Genomic DNA, 16,330 nt, shown 5'->3' with positions numbered 1-16,330 from the left:
TGTGACTCTCAAGTATTCAGATTGGAGCAACTAACAATTTGGAGTTCTCAATCTGTACAGACGTTGAATATAACGCGTACAAAAAGTACGATATCAAGCGAATAGAACGTTGACCTGTGATAAAAGAACCTCTACGATTTACAGTATACCCATTTATTTAAGAAAAAGAATATTTTTTTATTATTCTGTCCTATAATTGATATTAATCAGAGATATAATCCAATAAAATTATTTATAAATGAAGACACATTTCACGAAATATTCCTTAAAATTAAAAATTATTTAAATAATATATTTCTATTACATTGACGATATATTTAAAAACATTCTCAATAATGTAGTACTTAATTTTTTTATATCTTATATAAAAGAAAGTCGCTGAAACTCAACAGTAAGTCAATTAATATTTTAAAAAATTGTACACAAAACTTAGCCAAAAACACAGAGCAAAAATATGTTTGAAAAAAATCTTAAAAAAAATATCTCGAAATCGTGAAATTCCAACTTATCCAACGGCCTGTCGATCTATTCAGTCCCACTCGAGTCGCTTTTCAAGTCCATTCGTTCCCTCTCTCCACGACCCTATGTACGGCACTGATGGGCACCTCTCAGAGCAGAGTCACAACTCGGCAAGCCGAGGTTCACTGAGCGAGAAACGCGTCACGAGGCGCGTCCGCACCGCGTTTTTCGTTTTCCGCCTCCGAATTTTCCGTATAGGTGCACCCGCACCTGTCAGAAAACTCCGTCGAGCCACGCGAGGCTGCGTGTGGCGCGTGAAAAAGGAATCGGATTCAGTGACACGACCTGAAGGAGAGTTTTCGGTTGAATTCAGAAGGAGAATTTCGACTTGCGTTGCTGTGAGATCTCGGAGTGCAAGAGACTTCGAAGCGGCGCCTGTCTCGAGGAAAGAAGAAACATCTCGTCGGCTTAAAGTAGCGCGTAAATTTAACGTAGGTGAGTGCCATTAGAGAGAAAGAGGTGGTTTTTGCAATATTAATTGCAATGGAAAATAGTTTTTCGCTCTATAGTTGTGCGGAAGTGTGTTTGACATTGATTGTTGTGTATTACCTGATGAAAAAGCAAGAGAGAGACAGACTCTCTGCTTCGAAATTTAAATTTTTTATAACTTATAGGATCTCTTCGGTGTAAAATTATTCTGAGATAATTATCAGCTGATCTCATCATTTGCGTACGCGTTTTTTTTATATTTCTGCTCTGGATTGACTATTAAATAATTATCAAAATTAAGAGGGAGGATTATTTGTTATCCCCTGCTTATTTTAAAGTGTATTTAAACATAGCGTAATAATTATTCTTAAAAATTTCTTGCACATATGTAGATAAAATATCTGCTTGTTTAAACTAAATAAAATTATGACAAGTTAAGTACAGATTAAATAAATATCACTCTGAATTTTTTATATTTTGAACGATTCTATATTATATTATTTTAGGAATTATATTTTATTTTTGTAGAAAAACTTCTGAATCTCATCGTCCATGGCTTAACGAAAAATCCACAAAGACGGAGGTAGAAAAAAATCAGAAAAATGCTTCTTATTCATTATAAATACTTGGCCATCGCTGCATTAATTACCCTTACTATTTTAACAGGTATGTAATAATCAATATATATATATGCGTTTATAGATATAATAATGTACATAATCTTTTCTTAAAATAATTCAATGTTAGGTTTCTTGAAGTTAATTAGTTAATACATTGCACACATGCCGAATTTTTTCAAAAATTGATCTACTCAAAATATATATTTTGACGAATTACAATTTTTCGATTTTGTTTCAAGGCTGCTTGCACTTAACGCGCCATATTTTATAATCGCCCTAATTTTATGTATTATTATATATTACATGTGTATAGATAAAATAACATCATAAAAATTCTATTATTCTTTAGATGGACGAAATATCGTTCCATCCCATTTCATTTCCTCTGTAATGAGAAGATATTTTATCCATATATGATTAGATAGTAATACGACCTCACGACCTGCTTTCCTTTTGAAATCGGCGAGCTTATTTCGGCTTGTAAAATTTAACTGTTCAGTAAATATATGTATATATCCTCGTATATATTTTTCGATTCTAAGATTCTTCGAGATAAATAACGACGAGCAATTGTATGTTGAAACGAATTGCATACTTATGCAAGGCGAGAATTCTCTCTTAGAATTTACCCTGAAAATCATATCTAATCGTGAGACAATATGGTATTGGAAGAATTTTATAAGAGTTTCTTTGATTAATATTTAGCACAATAACAAATATCAATATATATATATATATATATATATATAAATTTTACTATGTACATAATAAAATTAATCAAACATATTTTGTATCTTATTGTGGTAAATATTAATATTTTTACTGTGATAAATATTAATCGGAGAAACTCTTATAAAATTCTTTCAATGTCATATTGTCCCACGATTACTATAATTTTCAAGGTAAATTCTAACAGAAATCATCACTATATCAAAGATGTAAAAAACATCATTTCGGACCTAACATCGTTTACAATTTTTTTATTTATAATATTAGTTTAAAATTAAGTATTGAGATATTCATGATTTGAAAAAAAGATTAGATATTGAAAGCTTTTCTCATTACGAGAAAATAATCTATCTCGAGATATTTGTTGAGAAAAATGACGAATCATCATAGAATTTAAGAGTAAAATATAGCTCGCGCTCCACTCCTCTCTTCCTACATTTCATTGAGAGCTTGAAGATATTTTCCAGAGTTGTCTTCTCTCGTAAACATCCGGCAGTCTCTCGCGATAGCCTCTACCGGCAGTAGAACATCTCTTGATAATAACTGACTCGTTCTAGCAGCGTTTGAAACAATCATACTTTCTAAAAAAAACATATTTAAATAAAATCATTATTTCTCCGGAACTTAAAGATAATAGGAGTAGACAATTCATGCGTCTCGTGTAATTTATTTTTTATTTTATTTTATTTTTTATTTTATTCTGCTCTGTTCTCTATTTGCATCACATATTGATTTAAAAATTATATACCTTATATTTAATATCAACCCAACTTAATAATATAGACATTGCGTATCTGTCCTTCAAGATATGAAGGTGTATATAAGTTGTGTTAAAAATGTGTGAAACTCTAAAAACCTATATGTCGTATTTATTAAAGTAAAGATACTTTCAAATGACACCTGTCTATACTTTGACACTGTAAAGAAGAAGTGATGTTGTAACAACTTTTTGTAAATTTAATATATTGTGGCTGAAGAGACGCAAGTTAGCGTCGAAACGTCCCACATCTCAGGATTATAGATATATAATTTAAAATAAATTCCATCCAATACTTAGCTCGTAAAATAGCTTTTGTTAATTTGTTCATTATTAATTATTATTTTTAATATTTGTTATCATATTATCAGTGTATTAAATTGTCATTTAACTAATGTGTGTATTTATTTGCGAAGGGTCTGTAAACTCTCAACATGGACCGAAAGATCATTACATTTCAACAGAGGCCAAAAGATTACTACCATCCAGAGGTAAGACTCTAAACTTTTCAGATTTATTTTTTATTCACATAATATAATTTTTATTGCGTGTCTCTTATGAAAGAATCATAAGAGAAGATTGACTATTATCTTTCGCGGCATCATTATAATATTTCTTCTTATTAAAGATTATCAAACGACAAAGAGATACAATTAAACTTTTACGACAATTAAGACGTTTCGCGCTTAAATATAATTATGCACAAAAATATACGAAAATAAAAACGGAGGTGTTATAGGATCGGTGCAGAGAGGCGATATGTCACCTATGGAGGTGATGACAGAGCGTCATAATCGGCTAGGGCCGACCATTCCCAAGTCAAGAGGTAGTTGCGTAGACAAAAGCGTAAATACACGTGACACATTACTTCGAAAAATATTGGGCAAATACACGTACCCTGTAGTTACTTTGGTATACATGTAAAAGATCCCTAATGAAGATCCCCTGTTATGATTGACCATAAAGCATCGTCCCCCTGATATAAACGTAGTATTAATTGTTTATTTTCTTAATTGATATGGACGTCGGTATGTAAATATGTTCACCAGATATTGGTAATATTGTAATGTCTTCCCATGTAATGTGGTAAGGGTGTCGCTAATCGACGCAAACTAACTGGTAACTGGGAAACCGTGTCCTCCTTCGTAATACCTAACGCATATCGGCATGATGTATCGATATGCAATCGGTGTCTAACAAAATCAACGAGTATGGAGCTGTGAAAAAATAACTAGAACCCTTTTTGATGCAGGATCTCACGTGAAGAGACCACATCCTTGCGAGCAAAGCTCGTGTTATCCCGCAACCGGAAACTTGCTGATCGGTCGTAAGGATAAATTGAGCGCCTCGTCGACGTGCGGCCTCTCCGGTCCCGAAAGATTCTGCATAGTTTCCCATCTTAAGGAGAGAAAGAAATGCTTCTTCTGCGACGCGTCGTTGTACAAGCAGCAGCACAATATCGAGAACATTGTCAGCACGTAAGATTACTTTCTGTCATCGCTTCTTTATCGTACAATATAAAAGTGTAAGAAATGATTGTGATCATTCCTAGTTATTTTTTCAGTAATAATAAATAATATAATCTTTCTTGTAATCAAAATCAATGATAAAAGTATAATGTATATTAAATCACAGATACATATGTATATTTTAAAATGATTAAAAAAATTGCAGACCATTGAGATGGTGGCAAGCCGAGAACGGAGTAGAGAATGTCTCGATACGCTTCGACCTGGAGGCGGAGTTTCACTTCACGCACATCATCATTCGATTCCAAACTTTCCGACCTGCTGCCATGCTGATCGAACGATCGTACGATTTCGGGCAGACCTGGCAAGTCTATCGGTACTTCGCTCACAATTGCGAGCACTATTTCCCAAATAGTTCTACTCATCAACCCCAAAAATTAACGGACGTCATTTGCGAGACGAGATATTCTGCTGTGGCACCGTCCACTGGCGGCGATGTAATTTTCAGGTAAGAGATACATTAAAGAATTCCTCCTTAATTATTCTATTATTTATCAATTATATCTCATCATTCGTTCAGTGGAGATTTTAAGTTCTTTCGTTTCTATGTATTTGATTTAAACCACGCTTTTACTTAAACTCTCGTTTGCTTGCAATTCATTATTATAATTATGAATTATTATTCAGGGTGTTGCCACGAAACTTGGACATTGACAATCCGTACTCGAAGGAAGTGCAGAATCTCCTAAAGATTACAAATCTCAGAATCAACATGACGAGGCTGCATACCCTAGGTGACGATTTGCTCGACGATCGACCGGAAATTCGCGAGAAATATTACTACGCCATCCAAGATATGGTGATTCGTGGATCCTGCTCCTGCTACGGACACGCTTCCCGATGTTTGCCATTACCCGGGGTCGTCGACGAAGATAACATGGTCCACGGCAGATGTGAGTGCACTCACAACACCAAGGGACTCAATTGCGAGACATGCGAAGACTTTTACAACGATCTGCCGTGGAAACCCGCGGTGGGCAAACAGACGAACGCCTGTCGACCGTGCAACTGTAACAATCACACCACTTCGTGTCACTTTGACGAAGCAGTTTACGAAAGATCGGGAAGAGTGTCCGGAGGAGTCTGCGACGACTGTCAGCACAATACGCGGGGCCAGAATTGCGAACAGTGCAAACCGTTCTACTATCACGACATGACGAGAGACATCTCCGATATAGATGCTTGTCAACGTGAGTTTTCGATTCATTACTTTATACATCGGCCATTATATAATGTGTTTTATCTTCTTTATATAATGTAGTTTCTTTTATATAAGATCATTATTTCTTACCTGCTTCAATATTACAAACAGAGATAAATGCAAATAATGTATTGGAGATTGGAAAATAAATTTCTAAATGTTTCTCTTCCGCAGCCTGCGACTGCGACCTAGGTGGATCCTTGGACGACGGCATATGTGACTCAAGAACGGATCCTCTCAGTGGAGACGAGTCCGGACGCTGTCACTGCAAGGAAAACGTTGAAGGACGTCGTTGCGACCGTTGCAAAAACGGTTTCTGGAACTTTGATCCCGACAGTTTCGAGGGCTGTCAAGGTAAAGAAATGATGATTATAATTGTCCAAACTATTACAAAAATAATGCATCTATTTTTCATTTGTTTTAATTATATATGTAAGATGAGAAGCCTTCATTATTCTTCTACACACACAAGTTGACTATTTCTTTAATGATTAAACTCATTAGTATACTTTTCTTTAACGCGATTTGTGGATCCAATAAAATTATCTTGACATCTTCTATAGAGATTCGATAGGGAGTTCTCAAAAATCATGCCGCAAAAATTGATTATTCTTTATCTAAATTATAGCTTGTACCTGCAACATTTTGGGCACCGTCGACAATCAGGGCTGCAACGTGATAACTGGCGAATGCACGTGCAAGCGTTATGTCACCGCACGCGACTGCAATCAATGTTTGCCGGAGTTTTGGGGACTCTCCGAGGATCGGGACGGATGCAAACCCTGCGATTGCGACCCGGGTGGCTCCTACGAGAATTCCTGCGATGTTATCACCGGCCAATGTAGATGTAGACCGCACGTCAGCGGAAGAACCTGCAATCAGCCGGAACAAAGTTATTATACCGGCTCGCTAGATTTTCTTATTTACGAGGGAGAGTTATCCAGAGCTACTGACGTGAGTTTTTATTCAAAGAGAATTTTGAGTTGACTTTAATATTTTTTTATTAATAATAGCGACTGCTTTCTTTAATTATGTTACTTCAAGTTATGTAAAAAAGATACAAATATTAATGAAATTATATAAATCAATATGAAAGAATTGAAATTAAATTCAATTGAATGTGTAGATAAATATTCAGTAAAAAAAAATATAAATATTTTTGTCTAGATTCTAAAATTTTAAAAACTATTAATTATTCATTTTGAATCTCGAAATTGTTTCAAGATCGAAATGTGCAAATTCTTTTTTCACAGAACTGTCAAGTGGTAATCAGGGAACCTTATCGTGACGGCAGGAATAGCACGTGGACCGGGACGGGTTTCATGAAAGCCCTCGAAGGCTCGGTATTGAACTTCACTATCGACGATATTCGCAGATCTATGTGGTACGATGTCATCTTGCGATACGAACCGGTGCATCCGGGAGTCTGGGAGGATGTGCAAATCATTCTCGAGAGGGATGGTCCGCCGGATCCTGATGGACCCTGTGCCGATTGGAGACCTGACCAGGATCGTTTGTGGACACAATTGCCCTTACGTTCGAGAAGCGCTGTGGCACAACCATCAGTATGTCTGGAAGCGGGAAAACGATATAATCTGCTGTTGCAACTCCGCAAATTCACTAGCCACGTGGACACGCCTTCGGCCTCCATCTTGGTCGATTCGGTAATACACATATGATTTTGTCTATGTAAATTATTACAAAATATATATATTGTCTAATTACACACATATCTAGTCGCGAATAATACGTCCAAATTGTATATTATATTAGTACGAAATGTATATCAATATAATGTAAGATAGATAAATAATTATTTAAACTTCAAAATTAAATGATTAAAAGACTTTCTATGATATCTTTCTAGATATTTAAATAATAAAATATTAATATATTATTTGTGCTTTTTATAGATTGTTTTAAAACCGAAAATAGATGTGATACCTTTCTTCAAAGTACCGGGTTTGGGCGAATTACGTCGTCAGGAATACGAACGGTATCATTGTAACGAGTTCTTTAACGACGTCAACAAAGTGTGGAGTAACTTACCCGACATCTGCAAAAAGTATCAGAATAGCATCGGCTATTACGTTTTCGATGGTGCTCATTGTAAGTTCAATCGTCATACACTACGACATTTCTTTTATCATTATATTAAACATAAAAAAATTTAATTTTTCTCACAATATAGGAATATTAAATTTTAACTTGCGAGTGCAACCCCATCATTTTTTTCTCACAATATGGGAATAATAAATTTTAGCCTACTAGTGCAACCCGATCATTTTTTTTCACAATATGGGAATAATAAATTTTAATCTGCGAATGCAACCCGATCATTTTTCTCACAATATGGGAATAATAAATTTTAGCTTGCGAGTGCAACCCGACGGGCTCCCGCAGTCTTCTGTGCGAGAACTACGGCGGATTGTGTCCGTGCAAGCCGAACGTGGTCGGCAGACGTTGCGACCGCTGCGCGCCAGGAACATATGGATTCGGGCCCGAGGGATGCATCCCTTGTGACTGCGACGGCGTCGGCGCCCTCGACAATTTCTGCGACGTCGAGACTGGCCGGTGCAAGTGCCGGCCCAACACCTACGGCAGAACTTGCGGCCAGTGCGAGCCCGGTTTCTGGAACTTCCCGCACTGCCAACGCTGCGAGTGCAACGGACACGCGGACAGCTGCGACTCTAAGACCGGAGCTTGCATCAATTGTCGAGATTACACCACCGGACACAATTGCGACCGCTGCGTCGACGATTTTTACGGCGACCCGCGAATCGGCGTGGATATACCTTGCAGAGCGTGTCCCTGTCCAGGTGAGCACAACTCAAAGATTTATATTGATTAGTCATTTTTTCACGTGTCTTAATTTTCTCTCTTTTGTCGAAGTAAAACGTGTAAGATTTGTTGGCTGCATATGTAACTTATATATTTTTTCTCCTTTTGGTGATAAAAAGATTTAATATGTTTTTTAATTCAATAACAATAATGTAGAGCTGTTATAGTTTATAACACTTAGCCACTTATTTATATTTTGCACAAGACTCTAATAGTTATTCGAATGTCGAAAATTTTAAACATCCTGTCTCTGTTATTATCTGCATATTATTATATATATATTTTATTCTATAAATAATAATAAAAAAGATTAATATAATTATTTTTGCTACGCTACAGGTACTCGCGAATCCGGTCATTCCTACGCCAACAGTTGTTCGTTGGACTCTATAACGCAGGATGTGGTGTGCGAATGCTTCGACGGATACTCCGGCCCCCGATGCGAACATTGCGCTGAAAATTTCTACGGTGATCCGGAAATACCCGGCGGTAGCTGCGAGTTGTGCAACTGCAACAATAACACCGATTTACGTCGACCCGGTAACTGCGACCCGCACACCGGTCATTGTCTCCAGTGTCTGTTCTACACCGATGGTCACGACTGCGAGATCTGCAAAGCCGGATTCTACGGAGACGCCCTTCAACAAGACTGTCAAGACTGCAGATGCAACGTCCTGGGCACCGACAAAACCGCGGGACCGTGCGATCATCGTACCGGACAGTGTCCGTGTTTGCCACATGTCATAGGACAGCTTTGCGATTCCTGCGAGGAGAATCACTGGAAGATAGCCAGCGGACAAGGCTGCGATCCTTGCGAGTGCGATGCAGTCGGAAGCGTTTCAGACAGGTCTGTTAAAAGTGCACGGTTTTTATTATTTATGAGTGTGAAAGGAGATATTTATTTGTGTGTATCATTAAGTGCGACAAAATTCATTTAACTTATATTAATTTTTGCTACAAATACTTTTTCTGAGTATTTTATCTGTGACAGATCTAACATTAATTTCTTCAAGTGAAGAATTTAATACCGAAGCAATTTAATCACTACCTTTTTTTCAAGAAACTATTTCTCTTTAAATTAAAATTTTTATTTTGATAATGTTATATTTAAGATTAATTTCCTGATTTGAAAAAAGTCAGCCTGTTTCTTTGAATAATTTAATTTGAGGCAAGAAGCAGAGCCGATAAGAATAAATTTGATGTGCAGATGCAACCCCTTCGACGGAACTTGCGAGTGCAGGCCAGGATTCGGCGGCAGACGATGTAATGAATGTCAGGCAAATTTCTGGGGCAACCCGAACGTGGAGTGTTATCCGTGCGAATGCGACGTGATCGGCTCCGCCAGCCAGCAGTGCGACAGAGAGAACGGATTGTGCGTTTGTCACAAGGGGATCGGTGGCGAAAAGTGCGACCAGTGCGATCGCGGTTATCACGGCGAGGCACCGCAGTGCAGTCCATGCGGCGAGTGCTTCGATAATTGGGATCTGATTCTGGACGGTCTCCGAAACAAGACCAACGCCGTCATCCAGGAGGCTTCGAGGATACAGAAAGTCGGCACGACCGGGGTCTACAGTCAGGAGTTCGACGACATGGAGGAGTCGTTGAACGAGGTCCGGAATTTGATCGGCAACACCACCATCAGGACCCAAGACTTGGACGCATTGGGCGACCTCGCCGATGAGTTAGTGGATGATATCTCCAATTCGTCGATACAATTGAACGAAGCGAACAATCTCTTGGAGTCTCTCAATCAGCGTGTCAATCTCGCAGACGTCGCGCTGAAGAATATGCGAAACAGGACCAACAGTCTGCACGAAACCGCCGCGGATCTACGGGAGAACGCCACCAGATTGCAGGAGGAGAACGTGCAGGGTGCCCTGAACGTGACCCAACAGATGGCCGAGCAGTCCAGGCAGGCCGAGAAAATGGCGAACGACACCAGCAACGTACTGGCAGACGCGGAGCGTTTCCGCAAGCACACCGAGAACCTTTTGGCGAAGAATCGCGCCTCTGTAGACGAAGCGCAAGAGAGGAACAAGGAGTCGTTGACGAAGCTGGACGAGAAGCTGAAGACGTTCAGTACGAATATACCTGAACTAAATCTGCAGATGTGCGGCAGCAATGAGACGGATTGTAGTGTCGTTTGCGGTGGTGCGGGTTGCGGCTTCTGCGGAGGTTTGTCTTGCGACGTCGGCGCGGTTAGCAAAGCCAATCAGGCTCTGGATGTCGCCAAACAGCAGGCTGCTAAGATCAAGAGCCACAAAGACGAGGCCGAGCAGCTGTTGCGTAATGTAAGTGTCGCTAAACAAATTAACTAAACACTTTAATCATCTCTTTTCAGATAAGTTATAAAAAAATATTAAGGTTGGAACAACCGGCCCTAAATGATTATATATAGAGATTTTACGAGAACTTTAACATTTCTTCGCAACTTATATTTGATTAATGAATTTTTCCAGATGAGTCAGATCAAGCAAGACGCGACAGCGGCGAGATCCAACGCTCAAGATGCCTTCAACTTCGCGTGGGACGCGCGCAATCGGTCGGACAAGATCACCAAGGATCTGTCCGATATAACAAAGCGTATTTGGAGCACTCTGGACGAGGATCAGCCCACCCCGGCTATGGTGAGAGATCTCGCGTACGAAGTGCTAGGGAAGAACATTCAGCTGGAGCCGGACGAAATCACGCGATTGGCCGATCGCATCAAAAGTATCGTCGGTTCGCTCACCGACTCCGAGAAGATACTCGCCGATACCGAAGACGATCTTCGTCTGGCTCACAATCTCAAGGAACGCGCTAATAGCGCGAAGGAGACTGCCCTGGAGAAACAGGTTTTAGCAAACAAGGTGACTCTGCTGTTGAACGACGCGCAGACGGCTCAACATCTGGCGCAGAACGCAATCGACAAGGCGGAAGCCGACGTGTCCAAGTCTCAGAAAGACCTGGCGGACATCGCCGAGCTGACAAAGGCCGCGCAGATCCAAGCCAACAGCACCACCCACTCGGTTGACGCCCTGGACGGTCGTCTGAAGCAGCTGCAGACGCAATCGGCGAAAAACGGCTTTGTGCTGACGGAGATCGGCGTGGAAGCGAAGAAGGTCGCCAACGAGGCGCAGCTGATCGACGGTAAGACGAAGAAACTCGCGGAGGAGTACAAGAGAGCGGACGAGTCGCTCAATCAGAGGGTGAACAAGAGCAAGGGCGACATTTCGCGCGCAAAGAGGCTCTTACAGAGAGCCTCCGAGCTGACGGCGGACACGTCGACCAAATCCAAAGACTTGGACGGCATGGAGGGCGTTTACAAGGATAACGAGCGACTACTGACAGATCTGATGAACGAGGTCGACGCGCTCACGATGGAAATGGAGAGACACCTGGCGGAGATCGAGCGAAAATCGCACAGACAGTGTTACGCTTGAAACGATTTGTCGCAATTAGTAACGGGAGTATTTTAGTCTATTACGTATCTCTCGAATGAATTTCGTCTGTAAAGCATCCGGATACGTGCGATAACGACGTGGCTATATTGTTTTCTCTCAGTCATTATTATATATTTAACACACCGACGTCCCTCGGCAATATAAAATCGCTCGCTTTACAGGCGAGATCCTTTCCAGTCCACTTCTTATTATTGCGAGAAATTTTTAAATCTTTATAAGAGATCGGTGCTTTATACTTGTGCAATAACTATGGTTTTTACTCCAATTTTTATATAAACAGATGCGCATATTGCATATACATATTATATACTGTATATTACATATACATATATATTGTATTGCAATTGCAAGTTATATTCTGTGAGAGGTAAAGAGAGATTATTAGTGCCATAAATGTAAATGGAGGGGCCATTAGTAGTTGTAAAAAAATTGATTCGTACATGTATCAGTTGCAAAATATGTCGCTTTGAAGCGATAATCGCAAGACGCTACTTCCTCTATTTTCATTAGCTTCGTTAAATTTTCAAATCCCTCTTTAGCAAACTTTCTATATCTTCACATCATAATAACAACATTTTTTTACCTTTATATACATTCTATGTCCATTGATCTATGTATACGTTATTTTATATTATACTTGGTACTTAAACGAGAAATAAACTGCAGCGAAGTATTCCATAGATGGTACAGTTAAGATAGGAGTGTCCCACGTAATGTAAATAACTAAAATAAATATAACGCAGAATTCAGAGATATATCCATATAAATATTCTGCGATACAATTTTATACCATATCGAAAACGTCTGCAGAATATTTTCAATATGTTGCACTTATACACATCTCACTATATGTATATTTCAACGAACGAAATTTAAGGTGGCCTTATTATAGTGCCGATAAATAATTACAGATCACGCCAAAATGTAAATATCTAAAGTTACATTCGTATAAATTTATAAGAAATATTCTTTTCTTTTTTATAAATTTAGCATTTGTTGCTTATGATTTTAATCACAAATTTTTCTAGAAAAATAACAAAAAGTCAATTAAGAAATAATATATACAAAGAGGAAGAGATTGACGAAAAAAATCATGTAATTATCAAATAATTATAAATTGTTGAAATCGGCTATATTAGATAATGTTAGTTATAAATGGCAAATTTATACATAGGTAAGTAAAATTACTATAAAATAATTTGTTTCTTTAATAACTACTCGATTTTCTAATTTATAATTTACAGTTGGAAACATGTAGAGATGCACTACTGTGTAATGTATAAAATACTGTAAACTATTTTTTAAAAAAATCTATTCTTATTGTATTTCTGATCAAAATATCATCTTGTATATCAAACATATTTTTTACGACAAAGAGAAAGTTACAAAAAAGTAAGTTTATAAAGACTAATAAAAATTTATATATAACTGTCTTTTGTAATAAATAAATCATAAAAAACCTAGCTCTCTTCGATTATTGAAGCAGTTTCGTTTAATAATTTATTTATTTCGTTTTATACTAGTTTTTTCAGAATAATTAATTAATTCTCTAATTCAGTCTCGTTGTCAAAATGATCCTGGGCAGATTTCAATGATGGATTATATGTAGTCCCAAACATCGATGATCTTGAGAAGGACAGGGCTTTTCCTGTTGATAAATATACGTTATATAATTTATAAGTCTGCTTGAATCATTTAATAAAAAAATACGTATGCGATGAAAACTTATGTCGCATGAATTCAAATAATAAAAGTGCAAAGTTTAAAATAGCAAAATTAATAAAAAATGCGATAGATATTTATTCTTAACGTTTTAAAGCAATATTCAGCTTTGTTAGAAATGGATAAAATTAAACTTGTAAATAATTCAGTTAAAATATATTATCTAATGTTTTGCATATCTTTACTTTAAAAAATAAGAACTTAATTTTTAAAGTCAATAACTCGCTTTATCATATACTATATATACGAGATTATGATTATAATATAATGTTCTATTACTATTATAATTATTATCATATGCAGTAGAAAAGACATAATTATAAAGTTTGCGCAACATTTAATGTTTCGTTTAACACTGAAAAGAATTATTATCCTAATGACAATATAAAAACGAAAACGAAAGAAAAAACAAGATTTGTCATTGCACAATTTCAAACCTTATACATATACATTATAGCAAATATTTTATTTGAGAATTTCTCTTAAACGAATGAAACTACGCTATGATTAAATCAAAAGAATAATATTTAATGACATATTACATATTACGCATGATTATATTTTACAATACTGTAACATTAGAGAAATTAATGAGAACTGCCAGAAGAAAAAAGAAGCAACTACAATCTCGACGAATCCATATAATAATGCTTTAATTATATAGAGATTATTATATTTTATCTTATTCATATATATAGCTTCTCCATTTTGCGCACTATTGTATATTGTACATTAAAGATCTGCAATTTAAAATAATCACTTATCTTTGTCCTTGCGATTTATTGTGGTATCACGCAAGGAAATTGTCGAGAACGTCATATCCATTAATGATAAAATACTTCCTGTTATATATTATTTCCTGTTAAGGCAAGTATATGTACTTTAATAGTGCGACTGCTTAATGACATCTGTCAAACAGTGACAGTTAATGTGACTATATGAAGTCACGACATTATGTTTTTCCAATCTTTCTCAACTTCCCTTCTAATTTATTCAATCCATCAGGTCTAAAAATAAGTTTTATCGTTTATTATTATAGAGTCTGGTTACGTGTCGGAGCCATATGCGCGATCATACTCTCCCTCATCGAATGTCATCGAAATGCTTCCATTCCGATTTCGAAGGAGTTCGGAACCAGTTCGGGCAACAGTCAGCTTTCTCAGCCCTAGTAATGCATGAAGAATGCTCTATTTGTCATTTCGGACCGTTCCTTAAAGTCGCCCCTTTTCCCTTTCAAAGGAGAGCCTACGCACACGTTCGAATATTTCGTGAATAGCGCACTGTTCAATTCAAATGGCGTATGTGTTCAGAACAGTCCGCGCACAATGGGTTCATTCAGTACGCGAATCAGTGGTTCTCCGTAGAGATGAAGGAAATGAAACGCGGAAAGTTATCATTTCAAAGTTATAATTGCAGGGATCATGATTTTCCTTTACAAAAAATTTTACTTTCAAATTAATTTCATAATTTTAAATGAAGTTAGAGACATAAAAATGCTCAACGAAAAAATTTTCATTATCTGTTAAATATGTATTCCAATAAAATCTATAAAATCGACAATTAAGAGAAACAATGTTAATCCAAGTAATTAACATGATGTATTATAATGTTTGTTGTGACAATGTTTTTTCAGTAGGTTTCTTAAAGAAAATTGCAAAGGGATTTGAAAAAAACACTGTAACGTGTAATAATTGTTCTTTTATTAAATTCTTCCAGAGCATTTAAACGAGTTTATCGAAAGAAATTATTATCTTCGTTGTTTTGTGGGCAAAAATTTGACAGTGCTTTGCACGATTATCCGATTGACCCGCCACTGAGAACTGAAATTAGAACACGCGATACTATCGCAGTGACTGATGATGCACTAGTGCATATGGCAAATAAATTATGATACATTATCCGAATAGATTTTACATAGGTATAGCAAAATCTCATTATACACCATCACGTAATAGTTATACGTTTCAGCATTTTTAATCACGAATTTCTAACAGCATGTCATAATACATGACATCAATTGTGAAACTTCAAGGTGTGATAACTATAATCTTCAAGATGATAACAAACGTCGATGCAACTATCGATCTATTGCGTGTGTACAGTTTGATATTATATCCTTCGAATATTTATTTTTCAACATCGCAGCAATGCATCGACTGAAGAATATCTTTGTTCCCACAAAACATTTCTATTAATTGAGCGAGCCATCCCAGATAGCACCATTTCCAATATGCACCCATAAGACATCTTTAACATGTTTTTAAGATGCTTTGAGATATCATAAGACTTCTTAAAGACATCTTAAAGATTTCTTAATAATGTCTTATTGGTACATTTTGGACATGATAGCATTTAATGGTAAAAACTGATCCTTAACATGCAAAAATTTCTCAAACCTTTATGGTAAAAAAAAATTCACCCAGCTGGCAAAGAATAAAAGAGAACATTCTTAAAAATAATTCTAATTAGTTTATTATATAAAGAATGTTTAAAAATAATGACACATTTTATACTAACATACCCCTTTCACGAACAATTTA

The 16,330-nt window shown here is 36.9% G+C and overlaps 1 protein-coding gene across 2 annotated transcripts; it reads left to right on the top strand.

The window, feature by feature from the left end:
- Positions 1–606: 606 nt before the first annotated feature.
- Positions 607–12,835, top strand: LanB1 (laminin subunit beta-1). 2 transcript variants are annotated; one of them, XM_029309273.2, is made up of 15 exons: positions 607–954; positions 1,477–1,614; positions 3,471–3,545; positions 3,794–3,880; positions 4,307–4,532; positions 4,729–5,031; positions 5,211–5,773; positions 5,959–6,138; positions 6,413–6,738; positions 7,038–7,448; positions 7,698–7,893; positions 8,157–8,603; positions 8,965–9,472; positions 9,833–10,916; positions 11,085–12,835. In XM_029309273.2, the coding sequence occupies exons 2-15, from the start codon at positions 1,551–1,553 to the stop codon at positions 12,045–12,047; spliced, it is 5,433 nt and encodes a 1,810-aa protein (XP_029165106.1). In that variant the 5' UTR covers positions 607–954; positions 1,477–1,550; the 3' UTR covers positions 12,048–12,835. The 2 variants fall into 2 exon arrangements, with proteins under 2 accessions (XP_029165106.1, XP_029165107.1); XM_029309274.2 differs by lacking the exon at positions 3,794–3,880.
- The last annotated feature ends 3,495 nt before the right edge of the window (positions 12,836–16,330 follow it).

Source organism: Nylanderia fulva, unplaced genomic scaffold, assembly GCF_048542155.1.
Source record: "Nylanderia fulva isolate GAGA-0341 unplaced genomic scaffold, ASM4854215v1 Scaffold4, whole genome shotgun sequence".
NCBI lineage: Eukaryota > Metazoa > Arthropoda > Insecta > Hymenoptera > Formicidae > Nylanderia > Nylanderia fulva.
This window is presented reverse-complemented; position numbering and strand designations above follow the sequence as displayed.

Bases quoted from the DNA above. Each gene is read 5' to 3' on its own strand.
- LanB1 (XM_029309273.2), top strand. From the start codon at position 1,551: ATGCTTCTTATTCATTATAAATACTTGGCCATCGCTGCATTAATTACC. The intron at 7,894-8,156 runs GTAAGTTCAATC...AATAAATTTTAG, and splicing joins CGTTTTCGATGGTGCTCATT to CTTGCGAGTGCAACCCGACG. The intron at 8,604-8,964 runs GTGAGCACAACT...GCTACGCTACAG, and splicing joins CAGAGCGTGTCCCTGTCCAG to GTACTCGCGAATCCGGTCAT.